General features: G+C 38.0%; 1 protein-coding gene and 1 long non-coding RNA gene across 2 annotated transcripts in view; one reads left to right on the forward strand and one right to left on the reverse strand.

Moving 5' to 3' along the window:
- Positions 1-6564: 6564 nt before the first annotated feature.
- LOC307197493 overlaps positions 6565-26901 on the forward strand; it is a 34058-nt gene continuing 13721 nt past the window's right edge. The window contains exons 1-4 of the long non-coding RNA XR_013831421.1: positions 6565-6678; positions 13257-13327; positions 13946-14005; positions 22645-22856. This is a non-coding gene — a long non-coding RNA (uncharacterized lncRNA). The remainder of the gene's footprint in view (positions 6679-13256; positions 13328-13945; positions 14006-22644; positions 22857-26901) is intronic.
- DCC (DCC netrin 1 receptor) overlaps positions 6640-26901 on the reverse strand; it is a 1193354-nt gene continuing 1173092 nt past the window's right edge. Inside the window, 2 exon segments of the mRNA XM_079943413.1 lie at positions 6640-7324; positions 10990-11132. Of these exon segments, the coding sequence (XP_079799539.1) occupies positions 7235-7324; positions 10990-11132 (233 nt within the window). The 3' untranslated portion in view covers positions 6640-7234.

Genomic DNA, 26901 nt, shown 5'->3' on the forward strand with positions numbered 1-26901 from the left:
TCTGCTATCTATCTTCATTATAGCATTTTAGGGTATTTAAGATAGAGAGTATATCATTTTTTGACTACTCCAAAATCCTTCTGATAAAGATATTTGCAGTGGAGAGAGTAGCTAGTTTATCCCTTAACCTTCTCCTGTCAGGGTCAAACAGCAGTAATCCATTTTATTTTTCTTCAAATAACTGGTTTTCCGTGGAGATACTATCTCTGATAGCTTCTGTGAAAGCGTGGCATCCTTCTGTAAGAGACGATTACATAAACTGAATATGTGAGATAAAATAGACTGTTGTAAATATGTTACTTCTATGGCTTGCATATCAGTTTAACATTTTGGTGTTAACATATATTTCAGGAGTCATAGAATAAACATCAGCATTTATAGAAAATGGCTCTGGAATATCCTTATTTGGAATTTTTAAAATTGTGGCAAAGTATACCTAACATAAAATTTAAAATTTTAATATTTTTAAGTGTATAGTACAGTTCAGTAGCATTAAGTATGTTCACAATGTTGGGCTACCATTGCCACCATCCATCTCCAGAACTTTTTTCATCTCCCAAAACTGCAACTCTGTACCTATTAAGCAATTACTCCTCATTCCCCTATCTTCCCAGCCCCTGGTAACTACTGTTCTGTCTCTCTGAATGTGATTACCCTAGGTACCTCATATAAGTGGAATCATACACTATTTATTCTTTTGTGATGAGCTTATTTCATTTCACATAATGTCCTCAAGCTTCATCCATGTTGTAGCATGTGTCAGAGTGTCCTTCCTTTTTAAGGCTGAGTAATATTCCATTATACACACACACACACACATATTTTGTTTATGTATTCATTTGTTGATGAGCTCTTGGGTTGTTTTCACCTTTTGGCTATAATGAATAACAGTGCTACGAACATGGGTGTCCAAGTATCTCTTGAGTCCCTACTTCTAATTCTTTTGGATATATGCCCAGAAGTGGAATTGCTGGATCATATGGTAATTCTATCATATGGTAATTCTATGTTTAATTTTTTGAGGAACCACCATACTGGTGGTTTACGGCTGCACTAGTGTACTAGTTTACTAGTTCCCACTAGCAATGCACAAGGGTTCCAATTTCTCCAGGTTCTTGGTGGTCTTAACCACAATTTTTTTCTCTCTAGGTGGAATGATTATGCATTGAAGAAGATGGGAAGAGCTAGGTGGCCTTTAAAACCCCACCTGTCCTGGTACTGGTGATGCATTGGCTTCAAGCAAACTCTCTGAATAGTTCTCTGCTTACCCAAAAGAGTTAGTAAAACTTTTATTAATGTGTGATTTTCTCTTAAAGAATAGATTACACGCCCAACTTCATCCTTCAGTACTCATAGCCATATATTATTCAGTGCGTATGTGTCCCCATGTTCTGCTGTTGACACGATAAGAATGAAATATCTTGAGGATGGAGAGAGTATTATATTTACTTGGTGTTCGCATGTTGAAATGGGAACAAAAATCGTAGGGTCTTTGCCTTGGGTTAAATCCCTAAAAAACAGCCCTTGACATGAAGATTTGTGTAAAAGTGATTTATTATGAAGTGCTCCCAGGAGAAATCACTAGGGGGAGAGGGGGAGAGGGAAAGAGAAAGGAGGCAAGCCAAACATGGTTGCTATATCTAGGGTGCAATATTGTGGAGCATTCTCTCCCCACAGAGAGTTACTCTGGCTCAGTCCTTCAGGGGGACTCTGGAAATGAGCTGGCTTACACTGCAGAATTGTCTCAATGAGGGCATGGGGGCTGGAGTATTTACCAGCTATTGGTGAGATCTGATCTGGAATTTCCAACTCTCCAAGTTCTGGCAGCCCGAGGCAGCCCTCCGACACACACATGGGTATTTATTGGCTGTTGGGATAGAAAACATACTGAGCGTGTGGATGAAAAGGATCCAAAGGGGCTGACAGTCTCTGATACACATGTCAAAAAGGCAGCATGTATCCTGAGGATGAGAATAGACAGGCAGGGGTTAGGGTCATGTGCATGTCGTATCAGCCATTTAATAGAAATAACATGAAGAAAGAACTTTGTATCAAAACTTTATTTATTAAACAAAAAATGCACCATTGGAATAACATTTCTATAAAAAATGAATATGAGACTGTTCTACAGTGATTACAAAACCCCTTTTTCCTCGTGTAGTAGTATACAAGATCATGTGTAGAAACAGTCATCGTTTTAAACTGTAAGCAAGTTTCCTTTCTCATAGAACAAGATTTACACTTAAATATTGCAATCACTAGTCTAATTTGGTTAACAATGCTAGAGTCTGACAATTTAAAGAAACTCTTTGTAGGCTCAAAATACCTTTTTTTTAAAAAAGGCATTTTGTAGCAACAAAAAATTTCTTTTTCCACTAAGGCTAGTTAAAGCTGTAGTATACCCATTTCTACCAAATAAACCTACCACTAGCACACTAACAATTTGTTTGAATCGCAAAGCCCTTTGAGAGAATGAGTAGCATTGATCTGTAAAATGCTATCAGAATATTGTAGGTTTGGTGGTATTGTGTTTGAACGACCCTGGAGAGGGAGAAGGCGGTGATGACAGCGATTCAGTGGAGGCTTTGCCTGGGCGTATCCTCATACTCAGCAGTGGACGATTCTTTTCCAAAGTGGTCCCTCTGAGATATGGAACACTGCAGCTTTAACAGCCGTATCTAGATTCCCAACCAGATCTCCCTTTGTATCATAAATTATCCAAAAAGAAGCCACTCTAAATAATAAATTAAATATTACTTATAAAAAGTACACCCCAGACCCACCCACCCAGCCCCCAAACCAGCTGACAATTCACAAAGTTCAGAATTGTCAGGTTTACCCTTCGATAATAAAAAACAGCATTTTTCCTCCTCCCCAACCTTCCTTTCTTGCATCTGAGAACACACTGAGATACCTTGGCCCATGCATCTGTGTTTGCGACATCTCGTAGAGTTTTGCTGTTGCTCTCCAACCAACGAAAAAATCATAGGATGACAATGTACAAAGGCTCTCTACTGAGAGCAGGAGAAATCCTTCAGAGAGTGCAACTAGAATTCCACCAAGTGAACATTATGCAATAGCGGGAACAGAGAGCCCAGACAACAGGCTTCGTGTGTGCTCTCCTGTATAGTATCACTGACGAGGAACTACTCAGGCATTTCTTTTCAGAATCAGGACATTTCGGAAGCAGGTATTTGGATAGCAAGTTACACTGAGGCATGGGAGCACATATTTCAAATGCAATGGAAAACCATACAAAACATCTATCTATGATTTTTCCAAAGTCTGATTTAATTTGAAATGCTGGAATCAGGTGAAAAGCTTTTCTGTACACAAAGTGATTTCTGAAAGTTACCAGAGAAATACAAATTATTATTATTATTATGAGTAAAATGTTGCTTTGAAAGTAATTTTAAAAAGAGATGGTAGATTTGAGTGTATGACTGCTCTGCTGCTCTAGAATGTTGGGGGTTCTCTATTGTGTATATGGGTTATAAACAGGCTAGGATACTAACCTCTGTCTTTAGGAATGGTCTGCATTTGGATGAAGTAAACTGGCCCAGGAAGGGAAAGCAACCTTGTTCCTCATCTATTTTAAAGTTCTGACGGTTTTGTTTTTTATTAACACAGCTAAAAGTAAGGAATTTTTCTATTTTTTCTCTCTCTCATGAACTAGAAATGGACATTCTGAAACTACAAGGAGTCTGAGTCTGGGACACAATTTTATCTAAAAGGTAAGGTGATCTCTTTAGAGGTGGGTTTTTTTTTTTTTTTTTTTTTTGGTTAGAATTCCAGTCCAGCAGTCATGTATGAGACACTCTATTACATTTGGAGGAGACCTGAAGACGATTCTTTCAACAAAGTCAACAGACAGATGTATCACAAGGGTGGTTAGGAACGAGCAACCATCTTCAAGCACAGACTACAAAGGCTTCCAGAAAGACTTGTACTTAGATTCTTTATCAGAAAAGCCAACAAGTGCCAAACATTACAGTTTCCAAATGTTGTCTGGAATGACACACTAATGTTGGACAGCTCTCCTTCTGTAGCTCTTACCAATGCAGGGGACGAAAACATACATGTCATTGTGAATCACCCTTATTTTGAAGAGAATAATGTTATATCCAACTCCTCCCAGGAAGCCTTAATAAGTTCACCTCTTATATCCCTGGCTTGATATATTTCCTTTTTTTCCAGCTTGTTCAATTGTGTGTGCATTTTATAATGCCCAAATATCAAGTTCCATTATTTAAATACCCTAGAAGCTTATAGCTCTGCTCTACAAAGAGGTAGCTATGACTAGTTTCTTACTGAATGTGAGTCACTAAGAAATATTTAAATTTTGGCTAGAGCATCCTCCAAATATGTTTTATGCATTTGGAGCTATCTGCATTTTTGTGAGTTTAACAGATGCAGAACTTTCTAGAGGAAAGAAAATAGCTTTCTTATCAGTATGAAATGAAAAATACCAAACTTTTTCAAGAGAAGGCTCTTGCCAGACAGTTCAGCAGAGTGCAGGGAAGGCCTGAGGATGCCCCGCCATGTTTTATTTTCTTCTTTTTCGGGGAGAAATGACTCCTGGTGGCAGAGCTGCTGGTTGGCTGTCAAGCATCGCTATGGGAGTCAGAGATTTATGAGCTTAAAGGGCCCTGTATGTCATGAACCAGACTCAGAGACAGATTTCTTCTTGTCAGGAGATCAGGAGACTGGGAAGTTAAAGAGTTACCTATAAGCCTGGGCAAGCAGCTGTACACACGTGTGAACTATCTGAGAGAATGGGGAGCAGAGTTGTACAGAGTTGCAGTCAAGTTGTTTCATATTCAAACCATTGGGTACATCTCCCAAGAGTCTCTTGTGAGAATTTAAATGGATTCTACTCTATATACAGTGCATGGAGCTAAGATTTATTAGCATTGCCGATTACTGAAATAAACCATTGGATTTGTTTAATGAAGAAAGTTTCAAGAGCATCCACTGAAATCAAATAATGTATATTTTCCTATATTTTAAAAAATGTATTTCCTAGGGTCATTGACTTCAGAGGAGTCTAGTGTGTTGTGAAAATGCTAGTGCTCTTGATTGTGCAGATACAGTCTACAGATTGAAGATGTGACTAATCCCTGAATCTGAGATTTGTAGCTCATTCCAAACTGGACACTCAGGATGACCTTCCTCGGATGTCACATGCCTTCAGAGTCTGTTCCGTATTTGTGAGGATTAGAAAGGGAAAGCCATCCTAGGACCTCGAGAAGATAAGGCTGGTCTAATGAACATTTTCTTTTCTGAGCTAATGGATTATTTCTGTAAGACTCAATATTATGTTATGAAATGCCTTGTTCCACGTCAGTGGACGGTTGTTTGCCGAAGCACCCTAGATGTTGAATAAGAGTTATCTGCCCCATAGGGTAACACCACATAGCTCTTCAGAAGGACTTCATGAAAATATAAGTCAATCGATCAAGCACTCTTTGTTGAAGGAACAGTTTCACAAATGGACCGGACTTTCTAATGAACCATTTGAACAAGCCCTCTCTTTGACATAAGATTTCCTTCCCGACATAAAACTGTAAAAAAATAATCTGAATTATTACTTCCGTTACAGTGCCATTTTACTCAAAATATTTCATTCAGGGATTCATATATAATTACCCACCTAATAAAAGGAGCTATTAGGCTGTAAAGATCCTATCCCTTCCATGCTCTTTTAAAATTAGGACCTACTCAAGCTTGAAATCAAAGGCAGAGCTGAAAGGAATAATTCAGCTGAAACTCTCTTACTGGGTTTTCAAGTTGCCTAACTGATAAATATGCAAACTGGCTCCCTTTTGGCGATTCAGCTGCATAAATGGATTAACTCCAAATGCAGCTTCAAATTCAAAAACTAAAAGGGTGCACACAAAATCTTTTTAATTTCACCTAGTTGCAAGCTGTAGATAAACACGGCAGTGGGAGTTGAAGATTCTATGTCACAATGAAGATGCAGTTTTAAAGAGTATCCACTGGGTTTAGGATGTGTCCCAAGTGTCAAGTGATGCCTTCCCTCTGCTGCTCTCTGACTCTGGGCAGGCATGGTGCAGAAGGTTTCCTTGACAACAGAGCTCGGTGGTTGTCACCTACCAACACGGCCTGCTCTAAGTCAGTGAGGACTCTGCTGGTGGAAGTGACATCACTCAAGAGAAGGTACTGTTTGAAACTGCCTTCCATTTTCCTTCCCTCCCTCATGATGGCTCTGCCATTTCCACGGAGGGTTTCAGAAAGGTGGGTCAGGAGGCCAAGGGATGTGTGGAGACAGCCACCTGGCCAGGGCTGGTTGCCAAGGGGAACTCAGGGAGGGATGGGGTGGAGTCTAGCCAGACTCCTGAGGGAGATGGACTTGGTGAAGCTTTGAAATATCATCACAGTGTGGTATGGCATGAAAGCCACCCAAATTAAAGTTTCCTATTACAAGCTTAAGCACGTCATTATCATGTGTCTGAAAAGATTGCATATTGTATCCTCTTTTAGGAAATGGACTGGTTGCTGGCAGGATGCCACTAGTTGCAGATTTCTAAATGTTCCTGTTCTCCAGACATGAATGTTAACCAAGAGTGGATTTACCAATACTTGCTAAAATGGGTGAATTTTATAGCCACTTGCTGCATTCCACCACCGGTGCAAGAATGACTTGAGCTACAAAACGTAAGCATTTGCTGCCTTTTGTTTACTTTTTTGTGCTGTCAGAAAAACATCGAATCCTTTGGTGCTATGTGGTGAGAAAATTCCCATGGGTGCTTTGTACCTTAAATCTGAAAATAAAATAGTGAGCTTGCGCTGATTTGCCATGGCAGGGTACAGGCTTCAATAATGCACTTGCATTTTGTAAGACTAGACCTACACATAGAAGAAAATGACAGGCCTTGATGAGGGAAAACGTAAGCATCTGTCATGACACTGTGGTCACTGCAGTGGCAAAGGCCCAGGACTATTCTAGCAGCTTCGGCTTTGACATTGCAGTGAAGATGTATCTTTGCTTTTGTTAAGGGACCCCAGAGTCATCATTTCGAAACTCCTGATGCCTATGAAAGAAGGGATGCTTATTCCTTCTGAACTGCTTCAGGATCTTCCAGAACTCAGTGGTCCTGACGGTTAACCTGTACACTGGATAGAGTTCTTGGACACAGGTGTGCTGTTTATGGGTAATTGGTAATGCTGCAAAGGTCCCGGAAGATTCAACTCATCAATTCGGCAATGTGTGTTAAAAGGCTGAGCCTGTGATAGCGTTAAGCTGCTTCATTAGCCCTTCCAAACTTGCCATTTGTTCGCTCAAATCATCCTGTTCATACACCTACAGAGAGAATGAGAGCAAAGAATTAGTACAGGTGGATATCGGTGCACTCCTTTGGTTAAGGCAGGGCCATGTCTCATTGATTCACCGTATTCTCATGCATGGCACAGTGGCCCATAGCCAGGGGCTGTGGACTCAGCATATCATCATTGAAGGAAGATGCTGGTAATAAAAGAGGCAGTGATGAATGACTGTCTGCTATTTCACTGTGTTCATCCTTGTGAGGAGGCAAAGGCTTTAGTGTCAGAAAAAATCTTGTTTCAAATCAAGTTCTACCAAACTGTGTGATCTTGGACAAGTTAGTAAACCTCTCTGATGTGTAGTTCTCAGATGTAAAATGATGATGATGATAACTATTTCATAGGCTATTCTCAGCATCCTGTGACATGTTTAGTGCTTATCAGTGTTCAGCACATGGTACGGTACATAGTCAACATGTTCCTTTTCCTTTCCATTAGGATATGAACAGAATTTACATCACCAGGTCTCCTTTCTTTGTAACACCACATAGGCACTTTTTTATGTGTGGGAACTTGACCTGAACAGTGAAAAGTCTGAGGATTACGACCTTAGTTTGTGTGTGAAAACAGAATTCTCACCCCAAACCAGAACTGCCTCTGTTCGTGGTTGTAGAGGTGACCTTATGACACGGTTTGATTGGTGGATAACATGGAAAGCCTGAACGGCAGAATCTTAGTGACCATACTGTCTGTAACTCTCCCTTACCGTGAGCCACTAGAATCGTGTCATTAATAATACCTCGCTATTAGTGAGCACAGACCCCCTGGTCACTAGCCTTGGGGATTTGGATTCAGTAGGTCAAGGACAGGTTAGAATCTCTTCCTTTTATAAAGCTTCCCAGCTAATTCTGATGGTCAGCCAGTGGGGAGAACAAGGCTGTGGTGTTGCTTTGAATCCCAGTTCTTCTATAGACTTGACCTTTTGAGTCTGTCTCCTTATTTGTCAAACCGGGAATAGCAAGCTTACCTCACTGGGTGGCTGGGAGGATTCACCAGGTCAGTCTGGCGAGTGCTAAGTGCTCAATAAATGTTAGTATCTTTTTTCTTTTCCTTTCTCAAAATACCCTTTGTTTTGACGTATACATACCGACTCTACCTGGTTATGCTTGGTGAGCTCATTCATTTGATGAACTTATTGAAATTATTGAACCAGATTGAGGCCTGAGGCATGATGTTTTGCTCTGTGGAGGCCAGGAAGCATTACTCAGTACTATGGTCAGAATGTATATTAAGTCCTGCCAAACAAACACCCTGGATGCCATGAGAACACTGGTGGAGAAGAAACAACTTGTGGTATTAAACAGTCTGGAAATGGTACCTTCTCGTGGGAATCTCAGCCTGCCAGTGAATGATTTGGTCATGTAATGTGTAATCTTTTGAGTTTAACAGGGATTGAAAGATGTAGCCAATTTGGCCCAAAAGACTGACCTATGTATGAGGAGGGATGCTGAAGTGAACTGATGAATTTGATAACTCCTTTCCCAAAATGATGTCATAGTTATCTGTGTAGTTTTCTCAAATTATTTAGATCTTGTCCAATCCAGCAACATCACACCACACGTAGCTACTGGATTTTCAAAATATGGGTAGCCTGAATAGAGATGTACTGTACACATGAAATACACATCGTATGATGAGCACTTAATACAAAAAAAGTAAAATACCTTAATAAATGTTTATATTTATTGCATGTTGAAATGATAATATTTTGGAAGTATTGGGTTAGATGAAATATATCATTAAAAGTAATCTCACCTGTTTATTTTTACATCTTTTCATGTGGCTCCTAGAAAGTGTTAAACTACACATGTGATTCACATTATATTTTTATAGAATAGTGATGATCTAGATTATTTGTCCCATTTCTATATTTCCTTTAACATATTATATAATCTTATTGCTGTTCGTATTATACTTTGGGCTGTCACTCCTTGGAGTCACTATATTTTTTTAATCAACCTTTTAAAACAGTTTATTTTTTTATTTTTATTTTTTTGGCTGCATCGGGTCTTATTTGCAGTACGCGGGGTTGCAGTGCACAGGCTTCTCTCTAGTTGTGGAGTCCAGGTTTTCTCTTCTCTAGTTGTGGTGCACAGGTTCCAGAGTGCATGGGCTCTGTAGTTTGCAGCACACAGGCTTTCTGGTTGAGGCACGTGTGCTCAGTAGTTGTGGCGTGCAGGCTTAGTTGCCCCATGGCATGTAGGACCTTAGTTCCCTGACCAGGGATCGAACCCGCATTCCCCTCATTGTAAGGCGGATTCTTTACCACTGCACCACCAGGGAAGTCCCTTAGAGTCAATCTTAAGTGCAAAAACTGGGCCACCTGACATGATTCCTTATGAGATGAGATATATAAATTTAGGAATTTGATCTGAATTAAGATATGGCTAACAACGGTGACACTAAACTATTGCAATATGTAAACAGCTATATCCTGACAGAGCAGTGCATTAGATTCTTGTAAATTTGAATCTTTTAAGTATGAAAGTATGTTAATTATATAACATACTTCTGCAAACATTCACACACATACACATATCCAGATTGTCTGATCTCCAAATGTTAAAATATTTTATTATTTGTAGTACTGAAAACAATAAAATCGAGAAAAAATTTATGTTAATTCAAATGAGATGATTCTAATCTGGGTTTTTTTGCATCTTTTTTTCCCCTCCAGTCCTCTAATTTTTCAAGGTATCATATGTGTTAGTACCTTAGCCTTCTTTTAAATGTTTTCTCTTGAATTATATTCAGAAAGACTCCAGAGTTTTCTAAATTGCTGCCTTCAGGCAACGTCTTTTTAAATCTCCCTCAAAATGCATTGTTGGGGGAATTGTTTGCTTTCTCAAAATTTCGATTTTTTTTGGTCCCCATGGAGTTTTTTCAGAGTTTTCTAATTTGATCACTTTTTAGCTGCCTCCCTTAGTTGGCAAACTTCTCTCTCATTAAATAACTAAACTTTCCCCTCTAAATATATCAGTTCCTTCTTTTTTTTTTTCTTCCTAAATTCCTTCCTTCATTTCTTCATTTTGTGTTTTCCTCTTCTCAATTCTGTATTTCTAGGCTATTTTATGATTTTATAAGTGACATGTATAACTTCAGAAGGCTCCTCAGAGTATAGCTTTATTACTATTTTTCTATTTTAAAGAATAATTATATAGTTATATTTCCAGGTATGCCAAGGTGTTTCATCTCATTGATGAAAATGTGTGTGTGTGTATAATTTTTTTTTTACATCTTTTAATGTGACTCTTTGAAACTTAAATTACACATGTGGTTCATATTATAGGATAGTGATGATAGTGTATATCTATCTATGTACATATACACACACATGTGTATATTCATATATATACACGTGTGTATATATACATATATGTATGTAAAGTCACTCATTCTGTTGCTATCTGCTTGTATTTATAAGGTTGGCTTTAAGTACCAACGATTTTTTTAATATAACTAAATCCCTGATATAATGTTTTTCCCTAAAGTTTCTTCTCTTCATATGTAAGTGCAGGAAAACAGAACTAAACAAACAATAAGAACAGCAAGGGCTTGGGGTTAATGGAGAATGCTGGTTGGCTTAGACTGCATTGCACAGCAGTGCTTCCCTTAATGGGGCATGAAGTTCAAGGATGGTCTTACATTGGCTGGATCCTCTGTTGGTTTGTGGCTCTCCTCAGACACTTCAGGGGCTGTTGGCACAGATACAGGAAGCAAAGGAGATCTTGCCTTTCCAGCCAACCCAAGAGAGGCTGTTTTGACATGAGTCTTGGGAAGAGTAGGCCCTAAAAGGAAAACACAGAGTGATGAAAGTACCGTATAAAACACCCTGGAACAAACTCTCACGCATGTAAGCCGAATCCAGTGGGTTGGCATTGATTTTAGGTTATTGTTCATTCTATAGTCTAGAGATGGATTCTGACACAATGAACAGGCTTATTTTATTTCTACTGAATCGAAAACAATCCCGATTAGGCCTCTCCAGGTGAAGCTCCACCAGTCATACGTAATTTCAAGTGGATTTCAAATCTCCCTGTGAAAGGTTGCCTGGGAGTTGCAGACTGTTCATCACATCTTCTAAAGTGTCAGCCCAGCTCATTTTGGGCCAGCCTCAGCTTTGAGCCAGAAAGCCCCGGGCTAAACCACCTATATAAGCCATAAACTGTGAGTGCCAAGGAATATTTGTGCAGTTAAAAGAGATGGTTGCTCTGATCTGGAAATGAGTGTTAGATGTTACGGTACAAAACGGTCCTTTATGGCTAACCTGATTGAATATCATCATTGATTTTCTTTCGGAAAAGAAAAAAGATATGATTCTGTCCTGATGAGTATTAGTGTCTCTCAATGAAATACATTCTAATCCTCATGAAAATCATTTGAGTAACTGCTGAGTTTCTCCCAAATGATACTTTAGTCTGCTATAAACAATGGCTACCTTTTCTTTTTGGGTCTAAAATTTGCCTTGTAAATTCTGCTTAGATTATAGCAGTAATATAACTTTGTCCCTATAGTCTAAAACAAAAAGTTTATAAAGGCATATCGAATCAGCTAGTATACCTTACATGCCTAAGGACTTTTGTCATTCTTAGTACTATAACCAAGACCTCAGCATAGAAGGTACTGAAGTCATCAAAAGAAGTTTGCCTCAGTTCTCTTCTATCATCAGTGATGATATTTAAGTTCTAATGATCCCAATGGTGTACTATATATTTTTGGGGAAAAAAGTTATTTTGACCATACTTTCAAAAACATAATTCTAGTTAATAAAACTCAAAAGTTATTCTACTATCAGAGAAATAAGGGGTATTTGCTTACTGGGAAAGAAAGAATGCAAACAATCTAGGAGGCTAGCAATTTGCTAAATGCTAAATCCCAACAAAAGCACATTTTTTCATACCGTGGCCTAGCATTTAATTCCTTCATATTTATATTCTTTCACTCTTTTTCTTAAACCAAGGCTCAAAGTCTGCAGTTAGAATCATTTATCACTAGAGGGTGATCTGAGGTTTTTGGTAACTCGTATGAGAAGAGATATAGAGACAGGAGAAACAAGAATAATTTTCTTAAGGAAGGAATATTTATGGAGTTCCTACTAAGCTCTAGACTTATGCTAAGCATTTTAGTTTATTTTAGGCAAAATAACATAGTGCAGAAGAATTTGCTACTTACCAACCCAATCTGAATTCAGATCCTATAAAGCCTAACTACGTACTACATATGTAATTCCTTGTTCAACTAATTTCTCTTGCCTGTTTCTTCATCTATAAAATAGAAATAATAATTTGAGGATTGATAAGATTAAAGTGGCTGCTTTCCTGTAACTTGTTCAAAGAGAGCTAGCTATTATTAATATTTAATTGCCAAAACAAGCCTTCTATCTCCAGTTCATATATGAGGATGCTAAAATGAAGAGAAATGGAGTAACTTGCTTAAGTTCATACATTTCAAAAGGGCAGACAGAGCAAGGATTTGCAACTGAGCAAATTAAGCTTTTATCATTGATATTTTGATCTAGTCCATCCAATTTAAATGAGGTTTTCGAAGAAGCAATGTAAAAGAATATGAAATCTAGTTCAAGACTATAAGTAACCTGAGGGTAGAAACTATTTATTGTATTACAGTTTCTTGTAGTTAAATTATGTTTGAATTTAAAGGGGAAACAATGAACTTAGCATTAATTTAAGCTACTTCTATTACAATGTTGTTTAAATTTATACAGACCTAAAACTTGGCATAACCTTTACAAACTTGTAATTCTAATACTATGCTGTAAAACCAAAACATGTTTAAAATTAAATAGCAAAGTCCTATACACGTATGTTTGGTACTCACTGCTGCGCCACAAGTGATTTTGGGTTTGTCTTACATGATCAATTTTCACTCTCAGTTTTTTTCTCTTTGAACAATAGGCAAACCTTCATTCTTCCAGAGAATGTAATGCCAGCTGGTTTTCGTTAGATCTGAAGAAATCATTTATATAGTAAGTCTGCCTCTGACTATGAACACAGTGTTCCTAGAGCCAACTTAGTTGTAACCCCAAATACAAAGGCAGGCATTTAAAAACCTTGGCAGAACGATGCTATAAAATGGCCCTCTACATAGTCCACCTTGTGTAATTCACATTAATCTTATAGATGATCACCTAAGGGAAAGCACAAAGTTTAACGAGGAATTTTCATACAGTACTGGTGAACGTTGAGAATGTATCTGTTGAACTCCCACTTTGAATTTCATTTTCTGAATTCTGTTTATAATCCCTTCGAGAATGTTCACAATATTCTGATGAAAGCCGAACGTAGCTTTATTGCCATGGAAAGTTGTTCCTCCTATAGGTCACATTCTGTGAGTCACCTCTTCCTTCCCTACATTTGGTAGAACAGAGTAGCGGCATTTCAACAATTAACACTTTATGTATATATCTTTTATATGTTTTGTTACAATTTTGACTTTGATTTTCTTGATGGTGTATGGTGAAATCTAACTGTTATTGAATTTTAAATTTTAGGTTTTTTTAAAAATTGAAGCGTAGTTGATGTACAATGCTGTGTTAGTTTCAGGTGTACAGCAAAGTGATTCAGATATATATATTCTTTTTCAGATTCTTCTCCACTATAGGTTATTACAAGATACTGAATATAGTTCCCTGTGCTGCTATATGGTAGGTGCTTGTTGGTTATTTTATATATAGTAGTTTGTATCTGCTAATCCCAAACTCCTAATTTATCCCTCCCCTCCATCCTTTTCCACTCTGGTAACCATAAGTTTGTTTTCTATGTCTGTGTGTCTGTTTCTGGTTTGTAAATATGTTCATGTGTATCATTTTTTAGATTTCACATGTAAGTGATATCATGTGATATTTGTCTTGGTCTGACTTCACTTAGTATGATAATCTCTAAGTCCATCCATGTTGCTGCAAATGTCATTATTTCATTCTTTTTTATGGCTGAGTAATATTTTGTGTGTATATATATGTGTGTGTGTGTGTGTGTTTGTGTGTGTGTATATATATATATGTGTATCTATATATATATCTCACATCTTCTTTATTCCTCTGTTGATGGACACTTAGGTTGCTTCCATGTCTTGGCTATTGTAAATAGTGAACATTGGGGTGCATGTATCTTTTCAAATTAGAGTTTTCTCCAGATATATGCCCAGGAGTGGGAATCGCTGGATCATATGGTAACTATATTTTTACTTTGTTTTTTTTTTTTTGCAGTACGCGGGCCTCTCACTGTTGTGGCCTCTCCTGTTGCGGAGCACAGGCTCTGGACGTGCAGGCTCAGTGGCCATGGCTCACGGGCCTAGCCGCTCCGCGGCATGTGGGATCTTCCCGGACTGGGGCACGAACCCGTGTCCCCTGCATCAGCAGGTGGACTCTCAACCACAGCACCACCAGGGAAGCCCTATTTTTACTTCTTTAAGGAATCTCCATACTGTTCTCCATAGTGGCTGTACCAATTTACATTCACACCGACAGTGCAGGAGGGTTTCCTTTTCTCCACACCCTCTCCAGCATTTATTGTTTGTAGATTTTTTTGATGATGGCCATTCTGACTGGTGTGAGGTGCTACCTCACTGTAGTTTTGATTTGCATTTCTCGAATAATTAGCAATGTTGAGCATCTTTTCATGTGCCTATTGGCCCTCTGTGTATGTCTTTTTGGAGAAAGGTCTATTTAGGTCTCCTGCCCATTTTTTGATCAGGTGGTTTATTTTTTTTGAATATTGAGCTGTACGAGCTGCTTGTATATTTTGGAGATGGATCTCCTCTGTCGCAGCATTTGCAAGTATTTTCTTGTATTCTGTAAGTTGTCTTTTCATTTTATTTATGGTTTTCCTTGTTGTGCAAAAACTTATGTTTGATTAGGTCCCATTTGTTTATATTTGCTTTTATTTCTATTGCCTTGGGAGACTAAGAAAGTACTGACGTAAGAAAGTATTGTTACAATTTATATAAGAGAATGTTTTGCCTATGTTCTCTTCTAGGAGTTTTAAGGTGTCATGTCTTATATTTAAGTCTTTAAGCCATTTTGAGCTTTTTTGTGTGTATGGTGTGAGGGTTTGTTCTAACTTCATTGATTTACATGCAGCTGTCCAACTCTACCAACACCACTTGCTGAAGAAATTATCTTTTCCCCATTGTATAATCTTGGCTCCTCTGTTAAAGATTAATTGACCATAGGTGTATGGGTTTCTTTATGGGATCTCTGTTCTGTTCCAGTGATCCATGTCTGTTTTTGTGCCAGTGCCATGCTGTTTTGATTACTGTAGATTTGTAGTACTGTCTGAAGTCTGTGCGGATTTTGCCTCCTGCTTTATTCTTTTTCCTTAGGATTGTTTTGGCAATTCTGGGTCTTTTATGGTTCCATATAGGATTATATGTTCTAGTTCTGTGTAAAAAGTCATGGGTAATTTGATAGGGATGACATTAAACCTGTAGATTGCTTTGGTTAGTATGGCCATTTTAATAATATTAATTTTTCCAACCCAAGAGCATGGAATATATTTTAACATTTCTTTAAATAGTCTTCAATTTCCTTTATCAATGTTTTATAGTTCTCAGCATGTAAGTCTTTCACCTTCTTGGTCAGGTTTATTCCTAAGTATTTTATTTTTTTGAGGAAATTTTAAAAGGGATTTTATTTTTAACTTTCCCTTTCTGATATTTCATTGTTAGTGTAAAAAATGCAACTGATTTATGTATGTTAATCTTGTATCCTGCTACCTTGCTATATTTGTTTATCAGTTCTAGTATTTTTTGTGTGGAGACTTTAGGGTTTTCAACACATAGTGTCTTGTCATCTAAATATAATGACAATTTTATTTCTTCCCTTCCAATTTGGATACATTTAATTCTTATTCTTATCTGATTTCTGTGGCTAGGACTTCAAATACTATGTTGAATAGAAGTGGTGAGAGTACGCGTTCCTGTCTTGTTCCAGATTTTAGCAAGAAGGCTTTCAGCTTTTCACCATTGAGAATTATGTTGACTGTGGGTTTGTCATAAATAGCTTTCGTTATGTTGAGATATAGTCCCTCTATTTCCACTTTGGTGAGTGTTTTTAATATGAATGGATGCTGCATTTTATCAAATGTTTTTTTCTGCATCTGTTGAGATGATCATGTGTTTTTTGTCTTTTGTTGATGTGACTGATGTATCACGTTGATTGATTTGCATATGTTTAACTATGCTTGTGACCCTGGCATGAATCCAGCTTGACCATGGTGTATGATCCACTTTATGTGTTGTTGGATTTGGTTTGCTAATATTTTATTGAGGATTTTTTGCATCTATATTCATCAAAGATATTGGCCTGTAATTTTATTTTTTGGTAGTTTCTTTGTCTGGTTTTGGTGTCAGGGTGATGGTGGCTTCATAGAATGATTTTGGGAGTGTTCCCTTTTCTTCAAACTTTTAGAAGAGTTTGAGAAGGATCGGTATAAGTTCTTTAAATGTTTGGTAGAATTCCCTAATGAAGCCATCCAGTCCTGGACTTTTGTTTGCATGGAGTTTTAAAATTATAGTCTGTTCAAATTATCTACATCTTCTTAATTCCATTTTAGTGGGCTGTACGTTTCTAGAAACTGTCTATTTTGTCTAGGTTGTCCAATTTGTTGGCACATAATTGTTCATAGTAATCTCTAATGATTTTTTTTTTCCTGTGGTATCAGTTGTTATTTCTCCTCTTTCATTTCTTATTTTGTTTATTTGGGTCTTCTCTCTTTTCTTCTTGGTGAGCCTGGCCAAAGGTTTGTTGATTCTGTTTATTCTGTCAACAAAACCAGCTTTTGGTTTTATTAATTTTTTCTGTCTTTAAATCTCTATTTTATTTATTTCCTCTCTGATATTTATTATTTCCTTCCTTCTGCCGACTTTAGGTTTTGTTTGTTCTTTTTTCTAATTCTTTTAGGTGGTAGGTCAGGTGGTTTTTCTTGTTTTTTGAGGAAGGCCTGTATGCTATAAACTTTCCCCTTAGGACTGCATTTGTTACATTCCATAGATTTTGTATGGTTGTGTTTTTATTGTCATTTGTCTTGAGGGATTTTTAAAATTTCCTCTTTGATTTCATTCTTGACCCATTGGTTTCTTAGTAGCATGTTGTTTAGTCTCCATATAATTGTTTTTTTCTCATTTCTCTTTCTGTGGCTGATTTCTAATTTCATGCCATTGTGGTCAGAGAAGATGCTTGAAATAATTTCTATCCTCTTTAATTTGTTGAGACTTGTTCTGTGTCCTAGTATGTGGTCTATCCTTGAGAACATTCCATGTGTGCTTGGGAAGAATGTGTATTCTGTTTCTTCCAGATTTAATGTTCTGAAGATATCAATTATGTATAACTGTTCTAGTGTGTCATTTAGGATCTCTGTTGCCCTATTGATTTTCTTTCTGGACTATGTCCACTGATGTCAGTGGGGTGTTAAAGTCTCCTACTATTATTGTATTCCCATTAGTTTCTCCATTTATGTCTGTTAGTATTTGTTTTATGTATTTAGGTGCTCCTATATTGGGTGCATATGTGTTGAGTGTGATATTGTCTTCTTGCGTTGATCCTTTTATCAGTATATAGTGTCCTTTATCTTTTTTTATGGACTTTGTTTTAAAGTCTATTTTGTCTGATATGAGTATTGCTACCCCTGGTTTCTTGTCATTTCTATTTGAATGAAATATCTTTTTTGCTCCCCTCACTTTCAATATAGGTGTGTCCTCCACTCTAAAGTGGGTCTCTTGTAGGCAGCATATTGTAGGTTCTTGTTTTATTGTCCAAATGCCACTCTGTCCTGTGATCAGAGCATTTAGTCTATTGACATTTAAGGTAATTATTTATAGGTATGTATTTATTGACACTTTAAATCTTGTTTACCAGTTGATTTTGTATTTCTTCTTTGTCCTTTATCTTTTGGTTTTTCCTTTTGTGGTTTGATGGTCTTCTTTTGTATTGTACTTGAGTTCTTTTCAGTTTTGTGACTCCATTATATGTTTTTGATTTGTGGTTACCCTGGATTGCAAGTATGTTAACCCATTACTATATCTACTTGCTTGAGACTGGTAGTCAAATAAGCTCAAACACAGTCTAAAAAAATTATATTTTCTTACTCCCCTCCCTGACACTTTGATTTCCTATTTTACATCTTCATGTTTATCCTTTTGCTGTTCACTGTGTTTATCCTTTTGCCGTTCACTGTGTAGTTAAAAATCACTTTCACAAAATTTTTTTTTGATTTTTAAAAAATATATGTACTGGCTTATTTAAGTGATCTACAATGCTTTTATGTATTTGCCTCTCCTATTGTGATTTTTCCCTTTCTTATAGATTCTTGCTTCTTTTCTATTTAGAGAACACCTTTCAATATTTCTTTCAGAGCAGGTTCAGTACTGACGTATTCTTTTGGGTTTTGCTTGTCTGAGAAACTCTTTCTCTCTCCTTCCATTCTAAATGCTAATTTTGCTGGCTAGAGTATCCTAGGTTGCAGGTTTTTCCCATTCAGAACTTTGAATATATCTTGCCACTCCTTTCTGGCCTATAAAGTTTCTGTGGATAAATCAGATGATATCCTTATGGGGGGGTTCACTTTGGGGGGGTTCACTTGTAACTATTTGTTTTTCTCTTGCTGCCTTTAGAATACTCATTTAACTTTTGCCATTTCAATTATGTCTTATTGTGGGTCTGGTCAGGTTCATCTTGTTTGGGACCCTCTGTTCTTACTGTACCTGGATATCTTTTTCCTTCTGGGATCTCTATTATGCATAAATCGGCACACTTTATATTATCCCATAGATCTCATGTGTTACTTTGTTTTTCATTTGTCTTTCTGTCTGGTTGTGTAATTTCTGTTATTCTGTCTTCGAGATCATCATTCTTCTCCATTAGTTTGCTATTTTATTGCCTGTTACTTGGTTTTCATCTTGACAATTGAGTTGTCTAATTTTGGATCTCTCCTCTATAGTTTCTTGTTACAGTGATCTGCATTTCCATTGATAGTCTTCCTTAACTCCTTCAGTATTTTTATTACCTCCTTTTTGAACTCAGAGTCTGGTAGACTGGAGAGGTGTATTTCATTGTTTAAAACAAACAGGGGATTTCTCATTTTTTTAATTGGGAGTGGTTCCTCTGCTTTTTCATTTTACTTAGAAACGGTTATCTACTGTGGCTTTGAAGGGCTGTTTTTATGTGGGAGTGACCCTGTGTGAGGCCAATATTTTTGGTGCAAGAGGGCCATTTTTTGGTATGGATGCGTGCCACCTCTTTCCTCAGGTTGTGCTGGCCCTTGTCCTGATAAAGGGTGTGTTTGGTGGTGGTGTGACCAGAGCCTTCAGTGGATGTGATGTGGGGTTAGGCCTCCTCTTTGTCCCATAGTTGTCACAAAGCGGCAGGGTCTGCTCCCCAGTTGTTGGAGTGGAAGCCCCCAGATCCAGTTTTAAGCTGTGGTGTGAGTAGGTGGCACTAGAGCCCTCCCCCTGGGAAGGAGTTGCTGCATATTCCTCCCCAGGAGCTGTCCACCAGGACATGCACTCTGTGACGTTGCCTGCCACCTATGGTGGGCACCCACAAAGTACACTGTTGTAGGCTCTGCCCTTGGATCAGTCTCTGTTGTGGGAATGCCAGTGTTCAGCTCGAATGTCCCCCAAGCACTCACAAAGCTGCTGGTGTGAACTTGCTGAAGTCACATACCAGCACCCACTGTGGGACCACAAGGAATTGGCTCAGATTTATGCCCCACATCCACGTGTTGGCAACCCGCCTGTGCATTCCCAGAGCTCGTAGCAGTGCCCACTGTGAGCACACTGAGATGAGACTGCTATGGTGGGTCCACAACCTCCCTTTGGGCACATGTTGACAGTGGGCCTCCTATGGCAAACCCAGCCTCCATCCTGTGCACATTCCCAGTTGTGGCCTCGACCACACTCCAGGGCCTTCAGGCCGTCTCTGTGCAGCTAATAAACCAAGTCCTCTTTCTAGGTCTGTCTGCTCAAGTTTGAGTTTCAGAACCCAGGCACTGTGCGTGGCAGCAGACATGCGTCTCAGGCTGGAAAGTGCAGTGAGGTGGCAAGGACTGTCTGTGCTGCCTGCTGCAAGCCAGTTGCTGCACTGTCCTCTGAGACTCCCTATCTGTCCCTGCTGACCTCCCAGCCAGAGAAGGAGGTTCCCCGGGTGAGGGAACATTTCCTGTTTCATAACTCCCTGCCAGACATGCAGGTCCCATCTCAATTCCTTTTTTTTTTTCCCCCCTCTTTCATCCTACCCAGTTATGTGGTGATCTTTCTTGCAGCTTTGGTTGTATGAGATCTTCTGACAGAATTCAGTAAGTTTTAGTAAGTTTTCTGTGAGAATTGTTCCACACGTAGAGGTATTTTTGATGTATTTGTAGGAAGAGGTGAGCTTCCACATCCTTCTAGTCTCCCATCTCTGCCTAAATTTTAGTTTTTAAATTTTTAGATAATCTATTTCTGAAAAATTTACATTTTAACCTTTAAACACAGGCAAATATGTCTAACACATATTCACAAATTAACACAATTTAGCATATATATATATATATATATATAGCAATACAAAGAGTAACACAAGAAAAAGTAAATGGTATGGGCTTAGCCTACTATGCAGGAAATTAAAACAGGCCTGTTGTATACTTGGAAACATGTTAAGAATAAAGATTCTTTTATAACTTATCAGACTTCTAGTTTTGTAGAGAGAAATTATAGTTCTATTAAAATACATTCTAATGGAATATTTGCTGCCTCAGATCCTAATGACTTGGGCAGATCCACAGTGTATTATACTGCATCTGAAATACTTGTATTATTACAATAAGATGCACATATGCCTGAAGAGTACCATAGCTCAAACCCATTAGAAAGAAGATAATTGATTGTCTGGGCAACAGTTAGAACCTACTGAGTGTTGAATACATGCAAGATGCTGTGCATTTTACAAAAGGAATTAAAGCCATTGCCTCAGCTCAAAGACCATGCAGTGTTTGTTTAAACCTCATGTTACTGCCTTCTCTCAAGTAATATTCACAGATTCAAATCAATTTAGAATGCTGGAACCCTGACGGCCCTTGAAGTTCATCTAGTGACCCTCCCTTTATTTTGCTGGAGACAATACTGAGGTCCCTGAAGATCAAGAAATCAAGGTAGAAAATTTCAATAACATTCCCATACAGGAGGAGAATTTTGAAGAGTCTCTTAGAGTTCAGTATTAGCAGGGTGTTACATTTTTTTTTCATCTTCCTGAATGGGGAATTTAAGGGAAATTTTCCAGGAGAGATTTATCACAGCCAATAAGACAACTTTGGTCTTGAAACTGGTAAAGCCTGGGTTGGTCCTTACAAGGTCACCAGTTTTTTCTTCACTTATGTACTTGCAGTTCACTATGTATTACTGGCTCCTGTTTTGATTTTCTAAGTCTGCATCTTTTATTCTCCTGAAGAACTACAAGACATGCCTTTACTTCATGTCTGAGACCTTACTAGTGGCTCTTCCAAAAGGCTACATTCTGAATCTATTTTCTCTACATCATTCAAACCAAGCAAACATCTTCCTAAAAAATAGCCAGTCTAATGGCATAGACTATGTTCAAGTGAGCAAGTAGTGTAGTCACCTGGCATCTGGATTAGTAAGTGATGTCTAAGAGCTCAGTCCAATCTGCAGAGGACTCACTCTAGGAACCATCTTGCTGCCTCTCACCTGCTGATGGATTGCTACTGTTGGCAGGTGATTTATCCTGAGTCCATTCATCATTTTCTTCTGTATTTTTAAAAATTGAAATATAGTTGATTTACAATGTTATAGCCATTTCAGGTACTCAACATAGTCATTTAAACCTTCCTGGATTGCAGTTGCAAATGGGCTTTGTCACCCTTCCTTTGTTGCTGTCTAGCTTTTTCTACACTGCCCTCATATGCCAGTTTAAAAGCCAACTTTAATCCCCCATTCTTGTGTGCTCCTTCTCCATGATGGGTTATTTGAAGGCATGATAACCTTTGCCTTGCCTGATGGTGTTCTGACAGCCTGAAAGACAGCCATAATCCTGCCCTCCCAAAGAACTAGTGAAATCAGTAGCAATTAGAAAAAGCATTTGCTTCAGGGTATTACACTCCTATTTTTCAATGTCAAGAAATGATGGAATTTTTGACAGCTTTTCCTATTTTTATAGATCTAGGGAGCAGCCTCTAGAGAAGACTTTGCTTCATATTTATTTCTTCATTTTGGAGAACTGCACTATGCTGATAATTGGTTTAACATAAATAATTTTAATAAAACTTCTCTTAATAAAACTTCTCTTAATTTCAGTGACATTTCTGAGTTTTATCAGAGTAATATAGCAAAGGAAAAGAAAATGGGAGAGCGGCCAGATGGTGGAGTAGGAAGACCCTGAGCTCACCTCCTCTCATGAGCACACCAAAATCACAATTATCTGCAGAACAACCATGGATATAAAAGATAAGAACCTACAAGAAAAATTTTTTACAACTCTGCATAAAGAAGGGGCCACAACGAGACAGGTAGGAGGGGTAACTTATGATATTATCAAATCCTATACCCTCAGGCAGGCAACCCACAAATTGGAGAATTATGTTGCAGAGGTTCTCCCACAGTAGTGCGAATTCTGAGCCCCTTGTTCGGCTCCCCAGCCTGGAAGTCCTGTACGGAGAAGACAAGCCCCCAGAGTATTTGACTTTGAAGGCCAGCAAGGCTTCATTTCAGGAGCCCCACAGGACGGAAATACAGACTTCACTCTTAAAGGATGCACACAAAATCTGATGCATGCCAGGACCCAGGGCAAAAGAAGTGATTTGATAGGTGCCTGGGCCAGACCTACCTACTGCTTGGAGAGTCTCCTGGAGACGTGAGGTGTGGCTGTCACTCACCCTCAGTATGTAGATACTGGTGACAGTAGATACTGGTGACAGCCATATTTGGGAAAATTCTACCATGTGAACCCTGCTCCTGGCATCTTGGCTCATCAGCCCCACCCAAAAGCCTGTAGATGCCAGTGCTGAGACATCTCAAGCCAAACAACTAACTAACTAACTGGGTGGGAACACAGTCCCACCCATCAGCAGACAGGATGCCTAAAACCTTCCTGAGCCCACAGCCACCTCTTGACACAGCCCTGCCCAACAGCGGGCCAAGACCCAGCTCCACCCTCAGTGGGCAGGCACCAGACCTTCCCTCCAGAAAGCCTGCACAAGCTTCTAGACATGCCCCATCCACCAGACAAAGTAAGAAAAGTACCATCCTGCAGCCTGAGGATCCAGCCCACCCACAGCAGGCCAGACCTTATCCTGGGACCAGCTAGGCCCTGTCCACTAGCAGGCCAATGCTAGCTGAAAAATTCCCTAACTTGAGAAAGGAACAGTCACCCAAGTCCAGGAAGCACAGAAAGTCCCATATAGGATTAACTCACTCAAAGAGGAACACACCAAGACAGACAGACACACTACTTAAAATGACAAAAACTAAAGAGAGAATATTAAAAGTAGCAAATGAAAAGCAACAATAAATAACATACATGGGAACTCCCATAAGGCTATCAGCTGATTTTTCAGCAGAACTCTGTGGGTGAGAAGGGTATAGCACAATCTATTTAAGAGAAAAACCTACAACCAGGAGTTCAGCACCAGTAAACTAGCTTTATGACAAGTTTTAAAGGAACTTCTCTAGGTGAAAAATGAAAAGGCCACCACTAGAAATAAGAACATTATGAAATGAAAAAGCTCACTAGTAAAGGTAGGAAATCATCCACACACAAAGCTACTGGGGAGGTTAAGTAGAAAAATCATCTAGATCCACAACAAGCAGTTAAAACAATTTGATTTAAAATATGATATAAAAAACACTAATCATGAGGGCGGGAGGAGATTACACATAAGCAGGGTTTCTAAAATGCATTTTGAAATTAAGAGATCAAGCAACTTAAAACAATTATCTATATAGATATAGATATACACTATACAAAAATCTCATGGTATCCCCAAACCAAAGATTTATAATAGATATACATACACACAAAAAGGAATCCACCAAACACAACACTAAAGATAATCTGTTATCAAATCATAAGAGAAGAAAGGGAATAAAAAAGACCTACAAAAACAAATCCAAAACAACAAAATGGCAATAAGAACATACATATTGATAATTACCGTAAATGGTCTGAATGGATATGAAAACAAGACCCCATATATATGCTGCTTACAAGACACTCACTTCAGATCTAGGGACATATACACACTGAGGGGATGGAAAACGGTATTCCACATAAATGGAGATCAAAGAGTAGCAACAATTCATATCAGACAAAATAGATTTTAAGATAAAGACTGTTAAAGAGAGAAAAAACACACTACATAATAATCAAGGAATCAATCCAAGGTGATGATGTAACAATTGAAAATACATACACACCCAAAATAGGAGCATCAGAATACCTAAGGCAAATATTAATAGACAGACATAAAAGGATTGTTACAATAATAGTAGGGGATTAATTGACCATTACAATAATAGTAGGGGACTTTAACATCCCACTTACATCAATGGACAGATCATCCACACAGAAAATCAACAAGGAAACACCGGCCTTAAATAACACATTAGACCCAACGGACTTAATTGATATTTATAGAGTATTCCATCCCAAAACAGTAGAATACACATTCTTTTCAACTGCAAGTAGAACATCTGCAGGATAGATCACATGCTAGAACACAAAACAAGTCTCAGTAAATTTAAGAAAATGGAAATCATATCAAGCATCTTTTCCAACCACAATGCTATGAGACTAGAAATCAACTTCAAGGAAAAACTGCCAAAAACGCAAACACATGGAGGGTAACTAATACGCTACTAAACAACCAGTGGATCACTGAAGAAATTGAAGAAATGAAAAACAGCTAGGGACAAATGAAAATGAAAACACAACAATTCAAAACCTATGGAACACAGCAAAAGCAACAGAAGTTCTAAGAGGGAAGTTTATACTGATACAAGAATACCTCAGGAAACAAGAAAAGTCTCAAATAAACAAGCTAACCTTACACCTAAAGGAACTAGGGAAAGAAGAACAAACAAAACCCAAAGTTAGCAGAAAAGAAGAAGTCATAAAGATCAGAGCAGAAATAAGTGGAGACTTAAAACACAATAGAAAAGATCAATGAAACTAAAAGTTGGTTCTTTGAAAGAATAAACAAAATCAATAAACCTTTAGCTAGACTCATCAAGAAAAAATGTATGACAACAGTAGCAAAGGGTGGGAGGGAAGAACTGGAAATTTGTTGTAAGATCCTCACACTACACGTGAAGTAGTATAATAATATTATTATTATTTTTACATCTTTATTGGAGTATAATTACTTTACAATGGTGTGTTAGTTTCTGCTTTATAACAAAGTGAATCAGTTATACATATACATATGTTCCCATATCTCCTCCCACTTGCGTCTTCCTCCCTCCCCCCCCATCCCACCCCTCTAGGTGGTCACAAAGCACCGAGCTGATCTCCCTATGCTATGTGGCTGCTTCCCACTAGCCTCCATAGTGGCTGTACCAATTCACATTCCCACCAGCAGTGCAAGAGTGTTCCCTTTTCTCCACACCCTCTCCAGCATTTATTGTTTCTAGATTTTTTGATCATGGCCATTCTGACTGGTGTGAGATGATATCTCATTGTAGTTTTGATTTGCATTTCTCTAATGATTAATGATGTTGAGCATTCTTTCATGTGCTTGTTGTCAGTCTGTATATCTTCTTTGGATAAAGTAGTATAATATTATTTGAAGATAGACTAATTAAAGATGATTTTAAACCCTAGAACAACACTAAAAATTTTTTTAGAGGTATAAGTAATAAATCAATAGTGGAAATAAAATAGAATCATTAAAAAAATCCCTATTAATGCAAGAAAAAGAGGAAAAAAGAAAAATTTGGACCAAAAAGAAAAGAGCTGGCAAAGTGGTAGATTTAATCCAATCAATAATCACATTAAATGTGAATAATCGAAACATACCAATTAAAAAGAGACTGTAAGTTTAGATAAAAAGGCAAAACCCAACTAGATGCTGCCTACAGACAAAGATGACAGTGAAGTTGTAAAGGGGGTGTGCATATTTGGGGGTTATTGATTTGGGTGGTAGTTGTACAAAGTACTTCCTTTGTAATTGCTTGTTAAACTCCATTTTATATACTTGATATGTATATTCCCAATAAATAAATAAAGTTAACTGGCAATCAAATGTCAAAATAAAAAAAAGTAAAAAGGGAGATGGCCCAAATCAATAAAATTAGAAATGAAAAAGGAGAAGCTGCAAGTGACACCACAGAAATACAAAGGATCTTGAGACTAGTACAAACAACTATACGCCAATAAAATGGACAACCCAGAAGAAATGGACAAATTCTTAGAAAGGTACAATCTCACAAGACTGAACCAGGAAGAAATAGGAAATATGAACAGACCAACTACAAGTACTAAAATTGAATCAGTAATTTAAAAACTCCCAACACACAAAAGTCCAGGACCAGATGGCTTCACAGGTGAATTCTACC

This window comes from Stenella coeruleoalba (assembly GCF_951394435.1).
Source record: "Stenella coeruleoalba genome assembly, chromosome: 14".
Classification (NCBI taxonomy): Eukaryota; Metazoa; Chordata; class Mammalia; order Artiodactyla; family Delphinidae; genus Stenella; species Stenella coeruleoalba.